Source organism: Equus caballus, chromosome 4 (genome assembly GCF_041296265.1).
Source record: "Equus caballus isolate H_3958 breed thoroughbred chromosome 4, TB-T2T, whole genome shotgun sequence".
NCBI lineage: Eukaryota > Metazoa > Chordata > Mammalia > Perissodactyla > Equidae > Equus > Equus caballus.
In genome coordinates this window covers 93,749,916-93,772,323 of record NC_091687.1, presented here as the reverse complement: position 1 = coordinate 93,772,323, position 22,408 = coordinate 93,749,916, and the positions used below count along the sequence as shown (strand labels likewise).

Genomic DNA, 22,408 nt, shown 5'->3' with positions numbered 1-22,408 from the left:
AGGAATACCATATGACCCAGCTATCCCACAACTGGGTATTTATCCAAAGAACTTGAAATCAACAGTCAAAAGAGACTTATGCACTCCTATGTTCACTGCAGTGTTATTTGCAATAGCCAAGCAACCCAAGTTGGGTGGAAGAAACCCAAGTGCCCATCAACTGATGAATGGATAAAGAAGGTGTGGTATATATACACAATGTAATACTACTCAGCCATAAAAAGATCAAATTGGGGTCAGCTCTAAGGCACAGCAGTTAAGTTCGCACATTCTGCTTCACCGGCCCGGGATTCGCCGGTTTGGCTCTCGGGTGTGGACCTATGCACCACTTGTCAAGCCATGCTGTGGCAGGCGTCCCACATATAAAGTAGAGGAAGATGGGCACAGATGTTAGCTGAGGGCTAGTCTTCCTCAGCAAAAAAGAGGAGGAGTGGCAGCGGATGTTAGCTCAGGGCTAATCTTCCTCAAAAAAAAAAAGACCAAATCATCCCATTTGCAACAACATGGATGGACCTTGAGGGTATTATGTTAAGCAAAATAAGCCAGAGAAAGAAAAACACTGCAGGATTTCACTCATATGTCGAACGTAATCAAACACATGGACAAAGAGAACAGTTTAATGGTTTCCAGAGGGGAAGGAGGTTGGGGCATAAGGAGTAAAGTGGCACATGTATATGGTGAGTGACAAAGAATAATGTACAACTGGAATTTCACAATGTTATAAACTATTATGATCTAAAGGAAATAATAAATAAAAAAAGTATTCTTCCAGTAATGATGAGAATGCTGCCACATTTCCCACTCAGATCAAACAGTTCAAGATGAGCCTAGCAGGTGTTCATTGGTGGGGGCTGAGCTAAGTCACAGACTGAGAACTGCTCCCTGGAGCAGGCTTCATGTCAGAGTTTCAGGAAAATTCATTTCTCACTGGTGCATATGCTCAGATCAGATGACATTTCAGGGAAGAATTGTGTGGGATTTCTGTTACAGTATCCAATATCGCTGCTGGTTTGCATCATGCCTTTAATTTTCTTCTCATTTTCCCATCTAAGTTTTATGATGTCTCATTTTCAATCTGGTCATTATAGGCGTATACTGCTCATGATTGGGTTTTAGATGAACTAAGGAAAGGGCAGTAGCCTTCTCAGTGTGCTGACAGTAGGGCAAAGGCACAGGATGTGTAGGGGAGTCTTCAGCGGGTTGAGCAAGTAGGTGTGAAAAGGAAATGGTGGATGCTCTTTCTTGGAATGTGGCTTCCTGGCCTTCGTGTGGACATCCGGTCAGGAAGCCACATTCTTCCTGAGCCAGCTTCTGTTGAAAGGACTGTTCTGAGTCTGGTGCTCAAGCATAGGGAGCATGTAAGCAACTCTTCTCTATGGGTATTGTCCTGCATTTCCAGCTGCTGGCTGGCTATTTCCATGCAGATGTCCACTGTCCTTTCACATGCAACATGCATGAAACCTGGTTCCATTTCCCCCCAACCTGTTCTGCTCCCTGCTGTGTTTGTAGACTTCACTTGTCAGTACTAGAGAGGGGTGTGGGAAAAGCTGTGGGCTGGGAGGTAGACCTGGATTTAGTCTGAGTCTTACACATAGCTGGGTGCCTTTGGGCAGATTCTTGACCTTTCGGAGTTGGGAAACCCTGGGCAAGCATCATCAATGCGAATCTCATGCCAGTTATGCCCAATAACTGTGGTGCACAGCATTGAACATACACGTTCTTATCAAGACTTCAGTTTTAATTGATCATGAGAGCACACTCTGTTCATAAATACCCACCTTTCATCTGTTACTGATCATTTCTATCTGAGTCATTATTTAGTGTCTGTGCTGGGTATTTTCCGTTTCCCTTCCAGACCCACCTTCACCCCTCTCTATCCTATGCTCAGCCCCAGGAGGCTGACCTCCATAGGCTACATCAGTGTCCTGTGCCCTCTGGCCTTGGTTGAGTTTGGCCCATGTGGAACACCAGTAAGAAAGTAGAGGGAGAAAGGAGAGTGAGGCCATGATCATTAGTCTCCTGGCTCCCTACCTGGGAGGCACCTTGGCTTGGTTGTATCCCTGAACCAAGGTCCCTGCACTTCACAAATCATCTTTCTCAACATGTCTCCTGGGTTCCAGTACATCTTACCTCCCCTAGTCCTTGGGCCTAAAGGTGGAAATGTCTCCTTCACTCTTACTACCTCTGGGTTACTACATATCCATTGTGGTTGCCTTATATTCCATCTCCACCTTTGAAAATGATCTAAACTGATTGTACCATCTGTTTCCTGGTGGGGGTCTGACTGATAGAGCATTGGAGAACAGGAGTGAGAGGGAGAACGTGGACAGGGCAACATGACAGCACCATTTCCAAGGCTCAAAGGGCCACCTTCTGATCACTTCTCAGTAGAAGACAGAGTGAGTGGCTGAGGTGCCCTGTCTATGACCACACTTAGGCCTAGATGGAGGGGTCTGTTCTACTCCTCTTCTGGGTATGCCATCCCACCATGGGGCAAGGAGTTTGTGGGGCCAAGGGGACATGCTGACCTGGAGCCACAGCCCTCTTTCCAGGACCACACTCTCATTCCAACACCCTCGCCTTCCTGCCCAAATGGTCACTTGCAGAGCCTGTGCAGGCCGTTTCCCCAGGTGTGCACCCCTAGGCCCAGCCAAGGAGTGGCCAAGGGCGGATGTTCATGGAGGAGGGGTGGACAGAGCTTGGGTGTGCAGACTGGCTGTCCACTCGCATGCACTGAAGGCTCTTGTGGTGTGGGGTGGAGCCAAGGGTGAGGAAAGCAGGGGACCAGGCTGTGAGCTGTGACCTGCTCTCCCTGTGCCACTGCATTTGAGCACAGAATCCAAGGAGTCAGGGAATTCCAAATGCCAGCCGGCTTTCAGGTTGCTTTGAGGGCACGCTTGTCAGGGCAGGATGATAGAACATACTTATGTCACAGTTTGCTAACTTGACTTATAACCTTTCAGTAAGGATGCAAGGTAGGTAGGCCTCCATGTGTGCTTGTGCCCTGGGACCTGCAAATATTATGAGTGGGCTGTCCTCAGAGTTGTGCTGTCCCCAGGTGCTCCTATTCAATGGCAGGCAGCCTGTCCTCTTCCTAAAGACTTATAGGGACAGAGAGTCATCCCATTCCTCATTATTCTTGCTTCTCAGGACATTCTCTTCCTTCCTAAGTCCAGTTTCCTTAAGAAACAGGATATGGTGAGTTAGAAAGACCTTTCTGATGACACAGTGATAAGAAACAGGATGTGGTGAGTTAGAAAGATCTTTCTGAGGACACAGTGAGAAACGCTGACAGGGGCTGAGCTTGCAGTTAGAATCCTGGCCTGGGCTTTCCAGTCCACACTAGAAAAGGTCGGAATGGGGTCCTAGGGAGGATGGAGAAGACAGGACAGATGGCTGTGAGTTGGTGACAGTTCCCCTTTCCTGCCATGCCATGCTCACCACAGACGCTGGAGTTGGGATGACTCCCACGAGGGCAGCGTGCTCCAGGACACCTCTGCTGTGCTCAGAGGAGCACGGCAGGAGCCCAGGGAGATGGGCTTCTTGCTGCTGCTCCTCCCAGCTCTCCCAGGGGAGCTCAGATGCAGGCGGCTCTTGGGGATGAGTATTTTCTGAGGCGTGAGCAGCAGGGGCGGGCCCCTCAGCTCCTGGAGCAGGTGGCTGCTTGTTGGTTGGTGCAGGTTCCGTTGGGGGAGACTCTGGCCTGCCTGTTGGCCTGAGGAGGCATCCCTGGAACTGCTGCAAAGAAAGAGGAAGGAAGGAAGGGAATGTGAGTCATCTGGATGAGGACAGAGTAGAGCTGGGGCTGGGTTGAGAGGGGCTGCTCCCCGATTGTGCATCCACTCGCCGTCCTGCTCTTCAGACACAAATGCTGCCTCTTACCCCTAGGAGAGTGTGGGGCTCCTCCCCTAGTCTTCGCTGGTCTAGGGGATGGGCACTTTCTCTTGTGACATGTCCCTTCACTGCTTTTCCCAGCCCCTCCTAGTAGATGATAAGTGCCACTAAGGGCAGAGTCGGGTACCTATTCTAGCCATTTTCCAGTCGTACATTCCTCCTCCCCTGCACACACCATCACCACGAAGCTGTCTTACCATCGAATTAAAGGCATCAATTGGCTGTGGGAGCGAGGTCTGTGCACATTGTCTTACTGTTATTGAGGCAAGTGAAGTCCGGGTAACCCATTGTTGGGCGTAAAAGGGAGAAAGAGAAGTTTCAGGGATGAGCAATGAGGTGGGGCCTGCTGTCTGTGATCTCTGTTCAAGGCCCAGATGCCCGCTGGGAAGCTGGCTGCAGGGAAGGGAGCAGCGAGGTTGCTGGGGCAGAACATGAGTGGGGGAGGCCAGGAGGCTGCTCCAGGGAGTGAAGCCAACCTCAGTGGGAAGGCTGAGTGTGTGTTAGGGACACTGTGTGGGGGCCCTGGCCTCTGACAAGGAGCAGCTGGGCTGTAGGGCTGTAAGGTACTGGAAAAATCTGGGGGCAAGAAACTGGTCCTGAATCTCATGTCTGGCTACATCCAGTGCCCTCCTCCTACTCCTTCCAGCCTGAATCAATGAAGCCAAATTGTTAACCTGGCCTCTGGGTGACCCACACTGCCCCCTGGCCAGCTGCTCAGGCCTTGGGGGCCCTAGAGATCAGGGCGTGGTCCATCTTAAGAATATTACCTCTGAAAGCTCCAGTTATTGGGGCACAGAGTGGGGCAGGAAGGTGGCTCCATGTCCCCAGGTCAGCCTTGTCCATAAGCTGCAAGTGCCTCCCCAGCACCAGGCCAGAGAAGTTGGCTCCTCCTCCTGTGTGGGGCCACCTCCCCGGGTAGTACCTGGAGGGTGGAGAGAAGGGGCCTGGTCCTGGGAGAAGCACTTGGGAGCCGGGCATGGATCGTTAGCTTCCCTCCCTCCTGCATGGGCATGAGGGCCCCACAAGACCCACTGCTCTGCCTGCCAAGAGTGTGAACTTCAGCACAGGAAGGGAATAAGGAGGTTGCCCAATCCCACCTCTCCCCACAGTCAGGTCAGGGCCCAGTGGTATTCTGCCCTAACAGGAGGGAGCCCCAGCCTGGGGCTGCTCTACCACAGAGGGAGGGACAGAAGGAAGCAAGGTCTAGCTCCACAGGGTCATGTCCCCGCAGCAACAGCATCCTTCTCTCTGGTCTCCACTTTTATTTATTTGTTTTTTTGGTGAGGAAGATTGGTCCTGAGCTAACACCTGTTGCCAATCTTCCTATTCTTGCTTGAGGAAGAGTGGCCCTGAGCTAATATTTGTGCCCATAGTTCTCCATTTTGTTTTGAAGAAGACTGGCTCTGAGCTAACATCCGTGCCCATCTTCCTCTACTTTATATGTGGGATACCTGCCACAGCATGGCTTGCCAAGTGGTGCCATGTCTGCACCGAGGATCTGAACCAGCGAAACCTGGGCCGCTGACGCAGAGTGCATACTGAACTGCTGCGCCACCGGGTGGGCCCCCGTCCTCCATTTTGTATGTGGACACCACCACAGCATGGCTTGATGAGTGGTGTAGGTCCACGCCCAGGATCCAAACATATGAACCAGGCAGCCTAAGCTGAGCATGCTGAACTTAACCACTACACCATTGGGTCAGCCGCTAGTCTCCATGTTCTCTCTCTGCTTGCAGGGATCTGATCCCACAATCCTTGAATCAGATGGGATCATAGCAACTGGACCTCTAGTCTTGGCAGCAGCCAAAGGGGCTCTCCCTTCCTTCCAGCTGCTGTTAATGGACTGACGTGTGCACCCTCGGGGCAGCACCCTGAGCCCTGTTGTGTCAGTGGCCTCGTGTCCACTCCTCATTCTGCACTCTCTCCCTGGGCTTGTTATCATGTCTATGACTTCAGATACCATTTATAGAGTTGAATCTCGAAACTGCTACCTCCAGCCCCCTGCTGGGTGGTCCTCTGTATGTAGGTCTGCCTCCTCGACATCTCCACTTGGGCGTCTCAAAGTCACCTTGAACTCTATGACTGCACTCCTGCTCTTCCACTGCAAACCTGGTCCCTTCCAGTTTTCCTCAATTCAATAAAAGTCCTCACCTTCCATCACATCAAGCAGTCCAGAAACCCCAAGTCACCCCTAATACTTCCTTCTCCCTTACCCCACCCTCATGTCCCTCCATTGTCAAGTTCTGTTGACTTACCTAGTAGTATCTCTTCATTTCCTTGAGTTCTGTCCATCTTCACTGTCACTCTGGTCTGAGCCATCATCTTTCAGCACCCAGACTCCTCCAACATGGTTTCACCATATCCATTCTTCCCCTTCCCAGTCTGTTCTCCACACAGCACCCAGAGTGATCTTTTTGGGATCGAAAGTTGTTCATGCCACCTCTCTATAAAAAAACATATCAGTGACTTCCCATTGCTCTTCAGATGAAAGATAAAACTCTTAACATGGCCCACAAGGCCTTGCATGTCTGGCCCCTGCCCCCTTCTCCTGCCTCAGCTTGCATCACTCTCCTCCTCATTCCCTGTACTCCAGTCTTCTTTTAGTTCCTCAAGCATTCCAGCCTCTCTCCTGCCCCAGGGCCTTCACACAAGCTGCTTCTTCTGCCTAAAACATTCTCAACTCATCAAAATATATCAGATCACAGTCATCATTTTCCCAGGGAAGGTCTTTCTGACTTCTTTGACTACATGAAATTCTCTTGTAATAAAGTCTTGCAGCAGCATTCATCTCGCCTCCATAGCACTGATCACAGTTGAAATTATATATTAATCTGTATAAGTCTTGATTAACATCTGTCTCCCATGCTAGATGATGAGTTCCATGAGGGCAGGGGCCTGTGTGTCTGTTCTTGCTCCTAGGGTGTACTCATCACCTGGCATGATACTCAAAACATACTAAGTGATATTAAGTGCTCTGTAAAGTGTGGAATGGTCGGTGGCTGGGAGACTCAGAGGACCCAAGAAGGAAGGAATGCTCATTAATACATGGGCTGGAAGTAAGCCTCGAAGCTAAAGTTCTGTTTTAGATTTCTGATATAAGTTGATACGGCTTTGTAGATTGAGAACAATATCTTTTCTCTCCTTGCCTTCTCCTTGCAGGATGGACTTGCAGAAGAAGACTTTGACAAAGGCCAAGACTTGGAGCTGGGCTCAGGAAAACAGCATTAGAGGGCTGGGAAGTCACGTGTGATTGGCGACTGTGTGAACTGTGGCCTTGAGGCCCCTGAGACAGCAGACGTCAGATGTCAGGCCCTTCCATTGCTCTCCAGTCCAGCTTGTCCTTCCCCCAGCCCTAGGATGTCAGAACCGTGGACAGCACTCAAGCCCAGGCCCAGGAAGATGGGATCTGTTCAGAATTCTGGCGAAGCAGAGGGAGAGTGAATGCCTGTCTCTAGGGAGAGGAGAGCTGGTGTCTATTTCTCCACTGGGCATCACTGCTACCCTTGTTCTCTATCACACAAGCTCTGGCAGGCTGCAAGGCGATAAAGCAAAGGAGGCCCCTCCCTATGCCCCAACTAGGGAACAAGGGAGGGAATTGTGTGGGTCAGCCTGGAGAATGCTGGTTGGGGGCCCAGTCAAGGGTTATAGTCTTCGTGTGCTGTTCACCATGCAGCAACCCCACTTGACCTCGGTGGTAAGGTTAGGGTGGAGGGAAGCTCTGTGACAGAACTCTCTGCTTGAAGCTGTTTCCTGCAGCCAGGACTGTCCCAGCCCCAGTGCTTCCTGTCATACATGCAGCATCCTCTCAAACCTCTGAGCTTGGAGGTGGGGATGACCTCTTCCAAGAAGGAGTGCTGAGGCCCAGTTCCCCTCCCTTCCCTGGGCCCATCCACCCACATGGTCAGCACGGGCCGGTGTGTGCTCAGTGTGCCCACACTTTAGGGCTTTCAGCTTCACAGATCCAAGGTACTTACACAGCACAGGCAGCTGCAGAGCTGCTCCTTGGCACCTTCTCCCAAAGGAACGACACGGCGAAGAATGGATAATGGCACTACTGAGACAGAGGCACTCACTGCTCTGTGGAAGCCATCCTGAGGAGTGACTGGGACAAAAACTGAGAGAGCTGAGGGCAAAGCCCCACACATGGCTCACTTGCATGGAGGGGAGCCCACAACGTGTTGCTGTGCTGCACGCTCACCCTCAGGGGCTCCAGACTGCAGCACCGTCCCCCAGGGACAGGCCAACGCTGCACTGCCTGTTAGCTGACATCCCACTCAGCACCAAGAAGGTCACCCCAGAGCCCAAAGAGTGGCCTGAGCCTATCTTAATGATGTGGGAGCTGAAAGGGAAAGGGCAGCAGCCTGGACACTGGGGCTGTTTGGAGTAACCCAGAGGGGCTGGCCAGAATTAAGAGAACTAACGCCAAAAAGAACAAGCCTCCAAAGTTGCAGAAAACATATTTCTCTGCAGAAAACCCCAGGAGTGATTCTAGTACAGAACATCCCAAATGATCCCACTGAAGTCATTCTACAGCTCCCATCACCCCCAAACTGGCACGTAGATCAGTTTCATCTTCCATTGGCCAGGCTTGCAGGTCAGTGAAGCACCTCCCCTGTCTCTATGCCAGGAAACGATTGTGGGAGAAAGTGTGTCATCAAGAGTAAAATCAACAAAAGTGCCACCCACTGGACCACGACAGGTTTCACCCCACAGAACCATCCTTTGAATGGCAACCTGAGCCACTTCAGTGGGGACTCATGGGGGGATCCAGCAGAGAGAGCAGAGTTTAACCTCTCTGAGCCCTCAGCACCACCCCACCTCCAGTTCTTTCAGTTCACAGCCTCCCTCCTATTCCCTCCAGCCTCCTTCCTCCATGAAGCTGTCCCAGGTTGAACAAGATCCAGCATAAACGGCAGCCCTCCCCACAGGACATTATTTTATTCCCTTCAAAAATCATTTTTCTCAGATTCGAGTCATCTCCTTTATTCTCTAAGGTGTCCTATCTGGATTCCCAGAGTGGTGATCGGTCTGGGAGCATATTTTAAGCTAATTATTGGAGGCTTAGTGACAGCTCTGAGTGCTGGCTGCTCATCCTTCACTGCTCAGAAGGAGGATGCTCTGTTGCATTACAGCAACTGACTTTGGGTTCAGGAGGTAACGGGGTCAGGACTTCGCCAGGGGAGGGACACTGTATGAAGGATGGTGGCTGCCACTTCCGAGACAGGAGGGAAGATGAGACCTGAGTCACAGCTCAGTCAGGTTGTCCTGGCCTGGGTCCTGGCTTCTTCCTATGCTTCTGCTTGTGACTTGATCATTTTATGCCAAGACAGTTACTTCTAATTCCCAAGGCTCCTAAGCCATCACTTCTACTTAGGGAGTGTGCTTTAAGCCTAAAAGTTAACATGACCACAAAAAAATACCTAATATTAATGATGCCTTTGGATTTCCACCTGCCCCGCTCCACCATTTCAAGTTTATCCTTCTCCCCCTTCCCCACCCTCCCAACACTCACGCACAGCACCCACTGAATCCCCTCTGGCCAATGAGGTTGTCCTGGCCAGTGAAGTCACTTTTACCAGGCTGTCTTAGAAGAAGTGTGCTTGACCTGGTGGCCCAGGGCTCTCAGACTCGGTCTTAGGATTCTGAGAAAACCCCCAAAATTCTTTAGACTGTTGGTCCAGAGAGTGGACTTGCTCAGGAAATTCATTCACATCTCCTGCAGCAGCCGAGGGGCTTTCAGACCTCTCCAGAACATCAGATGCAGAGCAGATAAAGGTCTAACTCTAGCACTTTCAATACCCTGGGAAAGAAAAGAAACCCAAACCAAAAACAAGACAGTATCAAGAGGAGGGTGTGTAAACTTAAGCAGACGTGCACAAGTTTCCTTCAAAGAAACTTCCATGGGATACTGGACTGACTAGACCTCCGAGTTCAGCGTGGGAAGGTTCTGTCCACCTCACTTTTCAGTTGCCCTGACCGGAAGTTCTCCCGTGCACTCCCCCGTCTCCTGTTCATAGTTTGCAGGGCTGTTTGTGCAATCCTCGCTATCTTCCCTCTCCACAAACCCAAGTTTCCAAGCCTGACTGTGCTGCTGCTTTGAAACTCGCAGCTGTATCCCCCTTCGCAGCCTTCTGCACACCTCGATTCAACGCAGAGCAGATCTAAGGGAGGGAAGGAGACGTCAGTGAGGACGGGCCTTTGCGATGGTCCCGTTGATGCCCAGACCAAAAGCCAAGTGACCCTCCTGAGCGCTAAGCTATTTGCACCCACGTTCCTCTGAGATCTCTGGCACCCTCTCTCCCTTCTTTCTCAGCTCTGACGTTTCTTTTTTCTGCCAAGCTGCAAAGCTTATTTAGAACCAATTGTGAAGAAAGGTTTTATTTAACACTCACCTCTCTCCCAGAAGTCTTCCTTTGCCTTTTTCCATGGACTCCTTTTTTGGAAGAAGGGACTTTTGAGGTCCTTGCAAAAGGGATGATGGCAAAGGGAAGGCCCCTGAGTAGCTGCTCTGGAGAGCAGTGTGCTCGTGAGAAACTCAAACCCTCTCTACCGAGCCTTGCGTTAACGATATTTTCTTATTTTCTGGATTCCTGGTGCTCTGGCATTTGGGGCTTGCTGACCAGGGGAAGAAGGCTTCTCCCAGGGCTGGCCAGTTCCCAGAGGGAGCAAATGACTTCCCTGTGAGGGTGCCTGTTCCACGCAAACCAACCAATCCAGAGCCCATACCTTCAACTACCTCCTTTATCTGGCCAAGTCACTGTCCCCCTTCCCTGATCATCCCAGAGCTGCATACCTGACAACTAGGGACACAGCTAAGCCCCAGAGCCTTCCAGAATTGTTCAAACTCACCAGTCCTCAGCCTGGCCAGCTACTTACCCTGCGTTGCTCATCCCTCCCTGCAGAAACCCCAGTAAATGCTTTTGCCAGTGCTTTCCCCTTGCTCCCTCTTCCTCCTGTCTGACCCTCGTGCCTCTCCGTGTGCCCCGTGTGGCAATGACAGCAGCATCTTCTGCCTTCGGGGTCTGACCAGCAAGTGGTGAGCCTTGTGTTGTCAACCCTGGGCTCAGGCAGAGGAGGCCAGAACCCACCCTGCACTCTCTAGACATCCCCTGTTGTTTTGTGGGCAGAATCTTTGACAGTGGAAGGGAAGGTATTGAAGTCCACCTCTTTCTGCACAAAGACCTGGCCCAAGAGTTCAGAGTCACAAGTTCATGACTGAGACATGCTGAATGAGCTTGGATAGTTTGATTCAATCTTCCTGCTATTCCTGGAGTCCTACTGTGTGTGCCAGACACTGTGTGATCAGGACTGGTGAGCAGTGGGGCTCAGAGGAACCAAACCGTGAAGGACATCGTAGGCCTTGCTAAGGATTAGTTTTACTGTGTCCTCCGGGCATGGTTGAATCTGGAAGAGTTTAAAAAGTACAATGACATGACTAGACTTATGTTTAAGAGTTTATCCAGACTGCTGTGCATACAATCCTAAGGAAGCTGATGCAGAACTGAAAGAGGAGCCATGACGTTGGCTTAGATGAAGTTAACAGATTTGCTACTATTAGAGAGAACTGCACACTCGAGACATATTTAGGAGGTGAACTTGGCAGAGCTTGGGAAGGACTGCATGTGGTGGACCAAGCTCCGGCTTGGGCGTTTGGTGGATGTCGGTGTCGTTCACTGAGAGGAGGAGCGTGGAGCGAGCAGCTGTCCTCCTTCTCTGGGCCTTAGTGTCCTCTCCAGTTCCCTCCGGCTTTCATAATCTAGAATCCTACTTCCCAGAGAGGACATTTCTCTGCAAGAAGGTGGAGGCAATAAAGGGGGAAGGGATGTTTACACTAGTGGACCCTGATTAACCTTTGAACGTCTTGTCAGGCTGGCATTCAGTGAAGGCCTGAGGACACGTGGGTCTTGGTCAGAGCTGAGAAACTACCCATGATGGCCACCTTGTGTGCTCCTGAGGAGAAGCGTCCTTAATACGTAGGCCAAGCTCCATTGCCTCTCAGCCCTGTTAAAAGTGATCAAAGAGAAGATGGATACTGCGTGCAAGAAGTATTTAGGTCACACTCCTATTGAGAGGAATTGAGCAAACAAAAGAGCAGAGGCCAAAACCATTATTCATTTCTTATAAATCTAGTCAAGCAGAATTCCACACATTCTAGATTGTCTTAATCTGTTTGTACTGTTATGATAAAAATGCCTTGGGTCAAGTGGCTTTAACAGTAAACATTTATTTCTCACAGTTCTGGAGGCTCAGAAGTCCAAGATTAAGGTGTTGACAGGTTCACTGTCTGGTGAGGACCTGTTTCCTGGTTCATAGACTTTCTTGCTGTTTCCTCATATGGCAGAAGGAGCGAGGGAGCTCTCTGGGGTCTCTTTTGTAAGGGTATTAATTCCACTTAGGAGGGCTCCACCCTCATGACCTAATCACCTCCCAAAGGCCCCACCTCCAAATAGCATCACATTGGGCATTAGGATTTAACATATGAATCTGGGGGGACACACACATTCAGTCTATAGCATAGATCTCAGAAGGTCTCCGGCCCTAGGCTCCCCCCTCACCCAGCTGCAGCTGGTTCACTAACAGGAGCCGGTGCTTACACTAGAGTGGGGAGGACATGCAGGAGTGGGAGGGTCCTCAGACCTGGGCTCCCACCGACTCCACTGCAGTCAACCCCTGGATAGCAGAGGAGCTGCGATGGAGCCCAGTGCCAGGACAGCACTGGTGGAAGTACAACATTGTAGATAGTGTAACGAAGGGCCACCCTCCATGATAACTGGTCCCTGATTTGAGCATTTGATGGAGGTGGCATGTGGGGAGGACAAACACTGAATCTGTTTCATCCAAGGCCCACGCAACCAGAGTTGCTGCTCCTGGAGAAATTTTCTGGTGATGCAGAGGGTGACCCTCCTTTCTCCTTAAGGCATCCACAACAGGTAGGAAGTTCAATCAAAAAGTGCAGGTGGACAAAGTAAGTTAATTTTTATGCTGAACCTCCATTCTACTGGGATGGTGGATGTTCACCCCTTTCCTGGACTTTGTGGCTAAATTCCAGAGCAGTTGTGTGATGCCAAGGCTTTAGGGAAGACCCCATCTGGCCCTGAGTCACCTGTGCTCACAGGTGTCCCCTGAGGTGTCTATTGTCTGTCTTGTCCACATTCTTCAGTTCGTGTGTGTCCCCACTACGAAGGCCCTTGTCCTTTCTGGCCCATCAGCCATCTTGACCACCTCAGATTCTCTGACTCTGGCTTGAGCACCCAGGAATCATTCGGCTTCTTCAGTGTCCTGGGAGGTGTTGTCTGTGGCCCTGCCACCTGTCATACAGATGGTCCCTCTCTGGCATCTTGTTGGCGTCTTGCTTGCCTCTCCCCCAGAAATTGTGGCAGAGCCAGTGTTCTTGCTTCTCCTTTTTCCCTCACCATTGTCCCCTCAACTACCTGTGGGGTGAAATCCCTCCCTCTATAAACGGTGATATTTTGCCTGAGGAACCTAGCATTGTTATTATTTCCAAAATGTTATTCTTCCTCAGTGTCTTCCTAATAAGTCCTTGTGTCCCCTCGAAGAAGGGGGACACTGGGCTCTACCCAACACAAACTGTGCCTGGCTCTGTGGGTAAGACACTCCTCAGGGTCTCTGAGGATCAGCCAGCAGTCACAGAGTACTGAGCTAAGTTCTCTCCTCCCTCCTGGGCACTGTGCCCATCCCTCCTCCTCCCCTCTCCTACCAGGGGCCCAGCAGAACTTTTCTTGGATCCAGAGAAGCCTCTGAGTGTCTCACTGAGTGGGGGAGCTTTCCCTGTGGTCTTTGCCTTAAAGGCAGCAATAACTGTGGGCTAGCTCCTGCCCCCAATCTCCAGCCTCATCTGCTTCTTCCTCAATCACCGTCCCATCCCTGGGCCTCGGCTGTCTGCCATGGCAGAGGTTAGGGGTCAGCTGGGTCTGGAATCCTGGAGGACCCTCAGGGCTCCTGCTTCTGCTCCCCCTTGTCTCCTGAGACCTTCCCAAGTACACCTCACTTCCACACATTTGGCTGAGAGTTCATGGCTTTATGGGTCAAGACTCCCATGAAATGTCAATCACTCCTCGAAGCACAGCCAACCAAGACACTTACAGGCCCTCAGTTCCTAAGAGCTGTCTTGGAACTACACGTTGTTCCCTCTAGCTTTGCTGTGGGTTCAGAATCCTCCCCTGAATTCAGTTTGCATTAAGTCCAGCCCCTGACTGTTTGGTGAGCACTGGGGCCCTCGGTCTTGGCTGCCTCAGGTAGAGGTGCCCCTGTCTGATGGCCCGTGACACCAGCCAAGTGCCACCAGGGCTGCCAGTTCTGGTAAAAACCTCTCTGCCCTGGAGGCAGACCCCTGGCTGCTGCTTTTGGAACTGCCCCTCTCTCTCCTGGAAGAGGGTCCATTCTTTTAGAAATTCCAAGTCGGGCATAAGGGACGTAAAAATTTCCCTCCGTGCCCTGCTTGTCCAATAGAAGAGCTTGGACACTGAGAGACAGAGACGAGCTGAAGGGTTAGCAGAAGCAGTTAGTTCCATAAGAGCAGAGAACAAAGATTATAAATGGCAAATTGCCTGTTGTGATGTTTTTGTTAAGCAGCCCTGGAGTCAGCCCTGTGCTCTGCAAGGGCCCAGGGAGGAATATCCAGGTGGGGTCCTAGGACTTGGATGCGATGGAACTGACCTGGGGGCTGTGGAAGCAAGACCCGAAACCAGCTTATGGAGAGTCGGGTTGAAAACTACTACTCCAATATAAGCAGGCAGATTCCAAAGTGGGAAGACAGGTTGCCAAATTTAACTGATGCTCCAAGCTGCCCCTTCTCAGCAGAGGATATGAGCATGGATATGTTCCAGTAAAGCTCTGTTTTTAAAAGTAGGCTGTGGGCCAGATTTGACTTGTGAGTCATAGTTTTCCAACCCTTGTTCTAGAAACTGAGATTCAGTTAAGCATGAGTATTGGACTATTTAGACCAGGAAGTCACAAATCAAGAGCCACAATCCATTGAGGCAGTGTTTCCAAGCTGTACATATCAAACTTTGAAGAAAATAATTTTGCAAATCTAAACCTAAAATTCTACAACTCCAATTTCTAGTGAAACAAGCCAGGGCTCTGTAAAGATGTTAGGAAACCCCACTGTCCATGGTTAATGTTGGTTTCTTGACCTTTCAGAACAAGAGTATATGAAATTAGGTAGAGCCATGAGTCACTTAACGATGAGGATATGTTCTGAGAGATGCGTTGTTAGGCGGTGTCGTTGTGAGAACATCACAGAGTGTACTTATACCAACGTAGATGGTATGGCCTCCTGCACACCTAGGCTACATGGTGCTAATCTTATGGGACCACCATTGTATATGTGACCCATCATTAACCAAAAATGTTGTTATGCGATGCATGACTGTTCATTTGAGTGAAGCATCTTATGGACAAATGGGCTTTAAATTGTTCCCCAACAGTTTCTTGTATTGTTTTTGCTACATTTTAGACAATTCTGTTGTGGAAAAATATGTTGAGATGGTTAACATTAGAACAAATGTGTAAGTTATTTTTAATGCTCTACTGTAATCGAATCTAATTAATGCAGTAATCATTGTTACTGAAGGGTAAAACTTAGCAAATATTGTGCAAGTAATTCTAAAAGAAGAACCTGTCTAGGATTGGAGATAAAGTCTAAGTTTGTGGATTGGTGTTTTGGTTGCAAATGACAGAAAACCCAAATCAAATTGGTTTAAGCCAAAAAGAGAATTTACCAGCTGACGTATATGGCTAGATACATGGGATCAAATATCACTGGCACCCAGTCTCTCTCCATCTCTGCTCTGTTCTCCATGTCGACTTCCTTCTCAGGCTCTATACAGTTGTCAGATGACTGCCAGCAGCTATAGAGCAGCATCCTCCAGGTTCAAGTTTATTGAAAAAGAGAGAATGCCTCTCTCCCCAAAGTCCCGGCAGAAGTCTCATTGCACCTCAGTGGCTCTAGTTGGGTCCTGTACCCATTGCTAATCCAACCAAGGCTGTGGCCAGGAGTTTGCGGTGCTCCAGCTGCCCCACCCCCTCCTGCAGGGCAACCACTGGGCAGAGTAAATTTGCATGAAGCACGTAGGCTGGCTGCCGTGGATCAGGATGGTTCCCCGGAGGAAAATGAGGGAAGGCTGAATGGATTATGAATGGCAAAACCAAAAGCTGCACCCACAGTTTAGTTTGACCTACTCTCGAGAAGCTCTGGTGGCCTTCTTCATGCTTGTTGTCAGGCGTGATTTTCCTCATGGCCATGTCTTGGCAAATTCCCTCCTACAACAGCCAACTGCCAATGTATCTGACCCCAGCAGAGAAAAGGTCCAGGTCAAGCCTTCCTGCTTAGCCTACTCCACAGGCAAAGATGGTGCATCCAGTGGGGCCATCATGCGTTATATATGGAGAGGCCCAACGCCTTTCTCCTCCCAAAGTGCCTAGAGCCTGAGGAACTGCCTCAAATTTGGGTTTATGTGTGACAATGGAATGGGACATTTGTAATTCCGTCATGTGTTTGAGGAAAGATCACTGGTTCCCAGAGAGACTCCATATTGTTAAAACAAATTCCTCTCATTTCTTGAGCTAATTACCAGAACTAGATTTCTGTAACTCAAAGCACAGAGTCATGAATAATTAACGTGAATGTGTTGGGTGTATATTGAGAACCTGGTGTGTGTATGGGGTGGTGGGATGATTCCAGCTAGGGCAGGAGGGCGAGGCCATCAGCTGGGGCAGAAATACTGTTGGGAGATTTGTTGGGTACCACAGTGGCTTTAGTGTGAGAGATGGTGGCAGAAACCAGGCCAGGCAATGAGTGGAGAGACCACAGTCCGTGGAAATCACTTCTGAGGGGCGGAAGGTGGAGGAAAAGGAGCGGTGCTGGCTTGGCTCCTCATCTGAGCTGCTGAGGGGGTGGGGACTACATGGACAGCAGCAGTGACTGCAGGCCACAGGGCGAGCACAGAAAGGACTTGTGCAGAGAACCATGTGAAACAAAAAGTGTCAGGCCCAGAAGAAAGGACTTGAAGATGAAGAGTGAGGAGGGTTCTGGAACCCAGTGAACAGGCAGCCAAACGAAGTGGGAACAGGAGACCATCTTTGTGATTTACCTCAATTGTGGAGCTAGGCCTGTGGCATCTTTCCTTACACTCTAGGGGAGTTAACTGTCCACCTAAACAGTCGGCGGGGTGGGAGAGAAGGGTGAAGCCAAGAAAGGCAAGACCTTCAGTGTGGGGAGGGCAGCATCTTGGAGAAGGTCCCTTCTTCCCTGTTGCCCCAGAAGTGACAGAGAAAAGAGAAGTCCAACAAGAACCCACCCTTGCCCCTGCCCGCAGGTCTGTGGGATGGGGTTGTGGCGGGCAGGACAGGCAGCCCCTGCTCTGATGCCCACCAGCCAGGCCCTCCTGCAGCAGTGAAGCCTGTGCTGCTCGCTGTGGAGATCCTCGTGGATGGTGACACCTGCTATCCATCCACCTTGTACCTTGTGCAGCCCAGGGAACCGCACATTTCGTGTGTTCAGGGGAACCCAACAGACGGAGGAGTCCATGCCCTCCTGGGGCTGAGCAGTCTCACCTTCACTTCCAAGTGACTGTTGAGCCCCTGGGTGCCATTTGTAGAGGACCCACGTTTCCTCTCAGGGGCAGGCTGAGCAAGCCCCTTGGTGTCTACTCTCTCTGGGCCATCTTCCCTGGAGCCTTGTCCTTCCGTTCTCCAGACCCAGAGGGTTTGCAGGTCTCCATCCAGCATCTCCTTGAGCCCCGCGGGCTGTGGAACAAGACTGTCTGGGTTTGAACCTCAGCTCCTGCATTTGCTATGAGCCTCGGGCAAAGAGCTCACCCCATCAACACCTGAGTTTCTTGATCTATAAAATAAGGATGTGGATACTAGTTTGCAGCGAACATTAAATAAGATAATACAAAAAAGGTGCAGCAATTCAACATAGTTAAGCATTTAGTAAAGCTAGGTACTTAGTGACCTTCGACTGTCTTCCGACCTTGGCTTTCTGTCACAGCCCAAATCAAGTCTGTCTTCTCCCTGGTCAAGCATCTCATTGTTGCTTTTCTCAGTGCTCCCTCTTGGACCAACTTCCAATGATGTCTATGTGCGTCCTGCGTGTTTTTTGAACTTTGAGACCCAGCGCCACCCATTCGAGAACATGACACCAACAAGAGTAGCTGGCACTTGGTTTTCTTGGGACTTTGTGGAATAGTGTTTGTCTCGTGTTTTCGAGGAGGGCCTGTCAAGTGCCCTCTGCCGAATGAGGGTAAGACGATGCCTTCCTGGACCCGTCTCTCTAAAAGCTGAGTTGTTAGATGTTTCTGGGTGTTAGGGAGACAAGCACCTAAGAATTAGAAGCATTTTTTCCTCAGTCTCTCACTGAGGCTTTGCTGTACCCTTGAGCCCTAGTGGCTGCTCCCAGGTCAACAGTAATACCCTTTCCCTCATGACTTCATTAATGCATCTCAGGGGCCATGTTGGTTGGGCTGCTTTTGCAGTACTTTCATCGCAGCTCAGCCAGTCACCAGAAATCAGCTTTCGAAACTGAAAAGCCTCTTCAGCCAGAGCCTCCCCCTCACCCCCCTCCTTTCCTGCTCCCGGGAACTCGGCTTCCCGAAAGTGAGCTCCTGCCACACCCTGACAGGCTGTGCCCTGATTTGTTCCTTAGCGTCATGGGGTATCAACTTCTCTGCAATTACCCAAACTTACCAAATTATGACTGGAGAGGGCTGGGGTGGGGCGGTGTGGGTGGCAGGAGTCTGTTGCAGATCCGCAGCTGGAGCCAGGAGGCCCCACCCTCCTCAGAGCCAGGCCAGGGATCCCTGCCTGCCTCTCACTTTTATTATTTTGGCGGGCATTGAGAAGTTAATCTTTCTCTACTGGAGCGGCTTCCCTTTTTTTTCACCCTGGGAGGACGCCAACAGGAGTCCTCCAGTTGCCGTGAAGTCTGCCATGACCAGCTGTGAGCACCCCGACTTCCTGGTGAGTGCTGGTAGAAGAGAGAGGGAAAGAGAAGAGGGGAGCAGGCAGAAAGGGAGAGAGAGGCCCCGAGGGGCCAGCAGGGAGTCCTAAAGCCCCCATTCCTTATTAGTGCTAAGGACCGAGCCTCACAGTCTAGACAAGATTTTAGGTGATTAAACAGGGGTGGCGGCCGCCCTCCCACCTGGTCCCCAGAGGCAGAGATTCCTCCAGGGCTGACCCTGTGGATGAACCACAAGGACTGAGGAAGAGCTGGAGGAGCCCCTTTGCTCTACCTTTGACCTTAGGTTTGTCTCTGTTGAATCCAAATATTTGTTTTCCAGGGTTCTCAGTGTTACAATTTCTTTGCTCAGAAGCCCTTTCTGAACAAAGCAAAGGGAAGGAGAGAGGGAAGCAGAGAGAGAGAACTAATGTTTGCTGACAACCCACATGCCCCAGGCACTTCATGTACTTAGCTTCCTTCCCTCCAAGCCAATGCCACAGGCACCTCTGTTCCCATTTGCCCGATGAGGAACCCGAGGCCCAGAGGAGTAGAGTCACAGTGACCCATTCAGAGGCTCGTGAGCTAGTCCTGGCCCCACCACCTCTCCCACCTCTTTTACCCACCTGAGACTAACAGGGGATCTGAGCAGAGACCCTCTGTTCTTGCCACTCACACCACAGGCAGAAAGAGCCCCTTTGCACTAGGCCAGGGCTGTTGCCCAAATGAGTCCCAGCCAAGGCATCTGCGGGACAGCTGCCCCTTGCACCTGGGCTGGGTCCCCAGAGCTGTCCCCTGGAGCCAGGCTGCCAGACCCTGCCCACTGCTGGTCAGCCATCTGGTAAAGAGGCCCTGGCCATCTCTTCTGGAAAGTTGTGGGAGGCCCCTGAGAACATTCCCCTTTCTTCTCCTCAGCATCCTTTCTGCCACCACCTCATGGAAGCAAAACAAAAACTAAAAGAAAAAAAGTCTTGGGAAATAAGTTGAAGACTCTGTTTTCTGAAGGCTGGGATCTTTGCCACACTTGGGGCTTACCTGCGGCCAGTGGGGAGGGGAGGTCTGGGCCCGGATCCATCTCCTCTTCCATGGAGTCTTCTCTTCATTTTCCTCAAAACCTCAGTTTCAGCACTAATCTAGATTAAGAAGTCACGTTTCTGAGATGTTTTTGGTTTTCACATGCATGTTTCTCTGCTAGAACCTTCTGGGGATACAATCACAGGGAAGACAGCTTATGGCCTAGCTAGGGGAAAACAGTGTACACAAAAATTACTTCTGGTACAAGGGAGAAATGGTAAATTACATAACATAGGCAACATGTGTTGGGAGTACTAGGGAGAAAGATGGCGTGGGGGTGCGGGGTCAGGGGAGGTGATGGGGAGGAGGCACTGAGCTCTTGGAGGCAGGGGGTGGGTAGGGGAAGCAGGGCACTGAGTGGGGAGCACAGAGGGAGCAAAGGCTCTGAGGCGGGATCATTGAGGCCACATGTGGCGAAACCTGGACAATCCGATTGGCTAGAGCCTGGTCAACGGGAATGTTAGGAAATGAACCTAGAGGGTCCGGTGGGGGCACAAAGGCTGTGTGGGGTACGGATGGAGTCAGAGGGCAGGGATCCGTCTTCCCCCAGGAACTCCCCCTTCCCACTGCTGCTTTCCCTGCACCAGGGTCTCCTCCTGCTCTGCTCATCTGTCCTGGGAGCTGGAGGGCTGTAGGCACAGGGGACGCACCTGCAGATGACTGCCCTTGACGCCAAAACAGGACGGTTCCTTTCCCCTGTTTACAGTGGGACCTTGGACAAGCCATGAGCCTCACTGAGCCTCACTCTCCCCACCTCTAAATTGGGGCAGATGAGAGGATGCATCGGAAGCTCTTTGTGAACTGTAAAGCTCTATAAAACGCCAAGGCACGGCAGAACTCCTCTTTTGATCAAGTGTTTTGGTGAGATTACAGCTATTTATTGAGCTGATGGACTCACCTCCAAGCCGAAGAAGAGCTGTGGCCTCTCTTCTCATCCCAGTGCTCACTGGCAGGGATTCTGTGTCAAGAATCCACTCTTCCTCCAAAAAGGGGCTTGAAAGCTTCTGTCTGTGGCTGCATGAGTCACAGGCGCAGACTTCTCCCTGCAGGGGATTCTCTGGGAGAAAAGCGCCTCCTAGATTCAGATATGCTCCCGGATGGGACAGCGTCCGCCTCTGTTTGAGAAGGCTGCTCTAATGTCACTTGTTTCTATGTATGTCTTTACTATGCTAATGATTCATCTCTGACCCACATGAATCTTAGTGATCTGTGTACCTGCTTATTTTTTGTTCCATCTCTTTGCATAAGTGACATGAGGTCACCAGGTCTACCAGCCATGGCTGACGGGCTTCCCAGAAGTCACACACACTTGTCAGAAGAGAAGAACCAGCTGTTCTCAAGGAAGACAGGATTTTCCCAGCTCTAAGTTCTAAACAATTTTTTTTGATTTTTTTTTTACGTGGGGTGTTGTGCAAGGTCGCTTTCCCTGATAACTGTTTTAAAGCGGATGCAGGAGTGGTTTCCATAATCTTCAGATGGTCCAATTTGATATCCAGACAGAACTTAGATTATTGAGAGGTCCACAGACTAGGAATAGTCTTGAGTCATTGGCTCCTGTGAGGGCAAAAGACCAGAAGGTCCAGAGCCAACAGTTCTCTCCAGTCAGTGTTTCCCTCCCCGTCACCTTCCTGAGAATTCTGGGAGGTCCTGAGAGAGGATGTGAGGTGAGCTTGTTGGCAGAACACGCACAGCTGTACCAGCCACAGCCCTGTGAGCTCACGCATGGGCGCACACAGCAGGATGCCACATACACTGCACACACTGGAGTCTTCAAGTGTCCTTACAACCATCGCAGATTGAGATGGGGAGACTGGGGCTGGGAGAGGTGAAGTGATGTGCCTTTGGCCTCCAAGCAGGGCGCTGACAGACCATGTCAGCCCAGCTTCAAACTGCATGCTCCATTGATCTGTGTAGCCTACCCAGAATCAGTCAATCGATTGATCGATCAATCTCTCTTTCCTTCTCCCTCTCCTCTTTTCCTCCACCTGTTTTTCCTCTGTTGCCCTCACTGATTCCTCCATACATTTACTAAAACCTCATGACAAGGGCTCAGGGGCCCAGAGTTCCTTCCCTCCTGCACCCTGCAGTCTGTCTTGGGCCCAGCCTTAAACTCCTTCGGCAGAAACAACTTTCCTGTGCAACCCAAGTACCAAGCAGCATCAATACATCCTTCTTCTCAGAAGTCTAGATAGGATAAGCACGATGTTTCAGAAGAGTTCTACCAGTTAGTTAGGTATTTACTTAAAAAAAAAAATCAAAGGCTGGCCCCATGGCCTAGTGGTTCAGTTCACTTGCTCTGCTTTGGTGGCCGAGGGTTTTGCTGGTTCAGGTCCTGGGCACAGTCCTAGCACCACTCCTCAAGCCATGCTGAGGCGGTGTCCCACATAGCAGAACTAGGAGGACCTACAACTAGAATATACAACTATGTACTGGTGGGTTTTGGATAGAAGAAGAAGAAGAAGAAGAAGAAGAAGAAAA

General features: G+C 50.7%; 1 protein-coding gene and 1 long non-coding RNA gene across 18 annotated transcripts in view; one reads left to right on the top strand and one right to left on the bottom strand.

Moving 5' to 3' along the window:
- Window positions 1-601: 601 nt before the first annotated feature.
- On the bottom strand, window positions 602-21,268 carry LOC111773260 (uncharacterized). Of its 2 annotated transcripts, XR_011438268.1 has the most exons (6): window positions 20,829-21,187; window positions 19,892-19,989; window positions 18,607-18,886; window positions 17,473-17,761; window positions 6,150-6,338; window positions 602-3,738 (listed from the first exon to the last, which is right to left on the bottom strand). It is a non-coding gene; the product is annotated as an uncharacterized lncRNA (long non-coding RNA). The 2 variants fall into 2 exon arrangements; XR_011438267.1 differs by lacking the exons at window positions 602-3,738; window positions 6,150-6,338 and having other exon boundaries at window positions 12,099-17,761; window positions 20,829-21,268.
- The window catches only part of LOC100067491 (solute carrier family 23 member 1), a 60,097-nt gene continuing 56,242 nt past the window's right edge, over window positions 18,554-22,408 (top strand). For 7 of the 16 annotated variants that reach the window (XM_070265873.1, XM_070265869.1, XM_070265868.1 and 4 more), the window contains exon 1: window positions 18,612-18,879. In XM_070265873.1, the coding sequence (XP_070121974.1) occupies window positions 18,613-18,879 (267 nt within the window). In that variant the 5' untranslated portion in view covers window position 18,612. Of the gene's footprint in view, window positions 18,880-22,408 lie in introns of all 16 variants that reach the window. The other 9 variants (XM_070265875.1, XM_070265871.1, XM_070265874.1 and 6 more) reach the window with 5 other exon arrangements.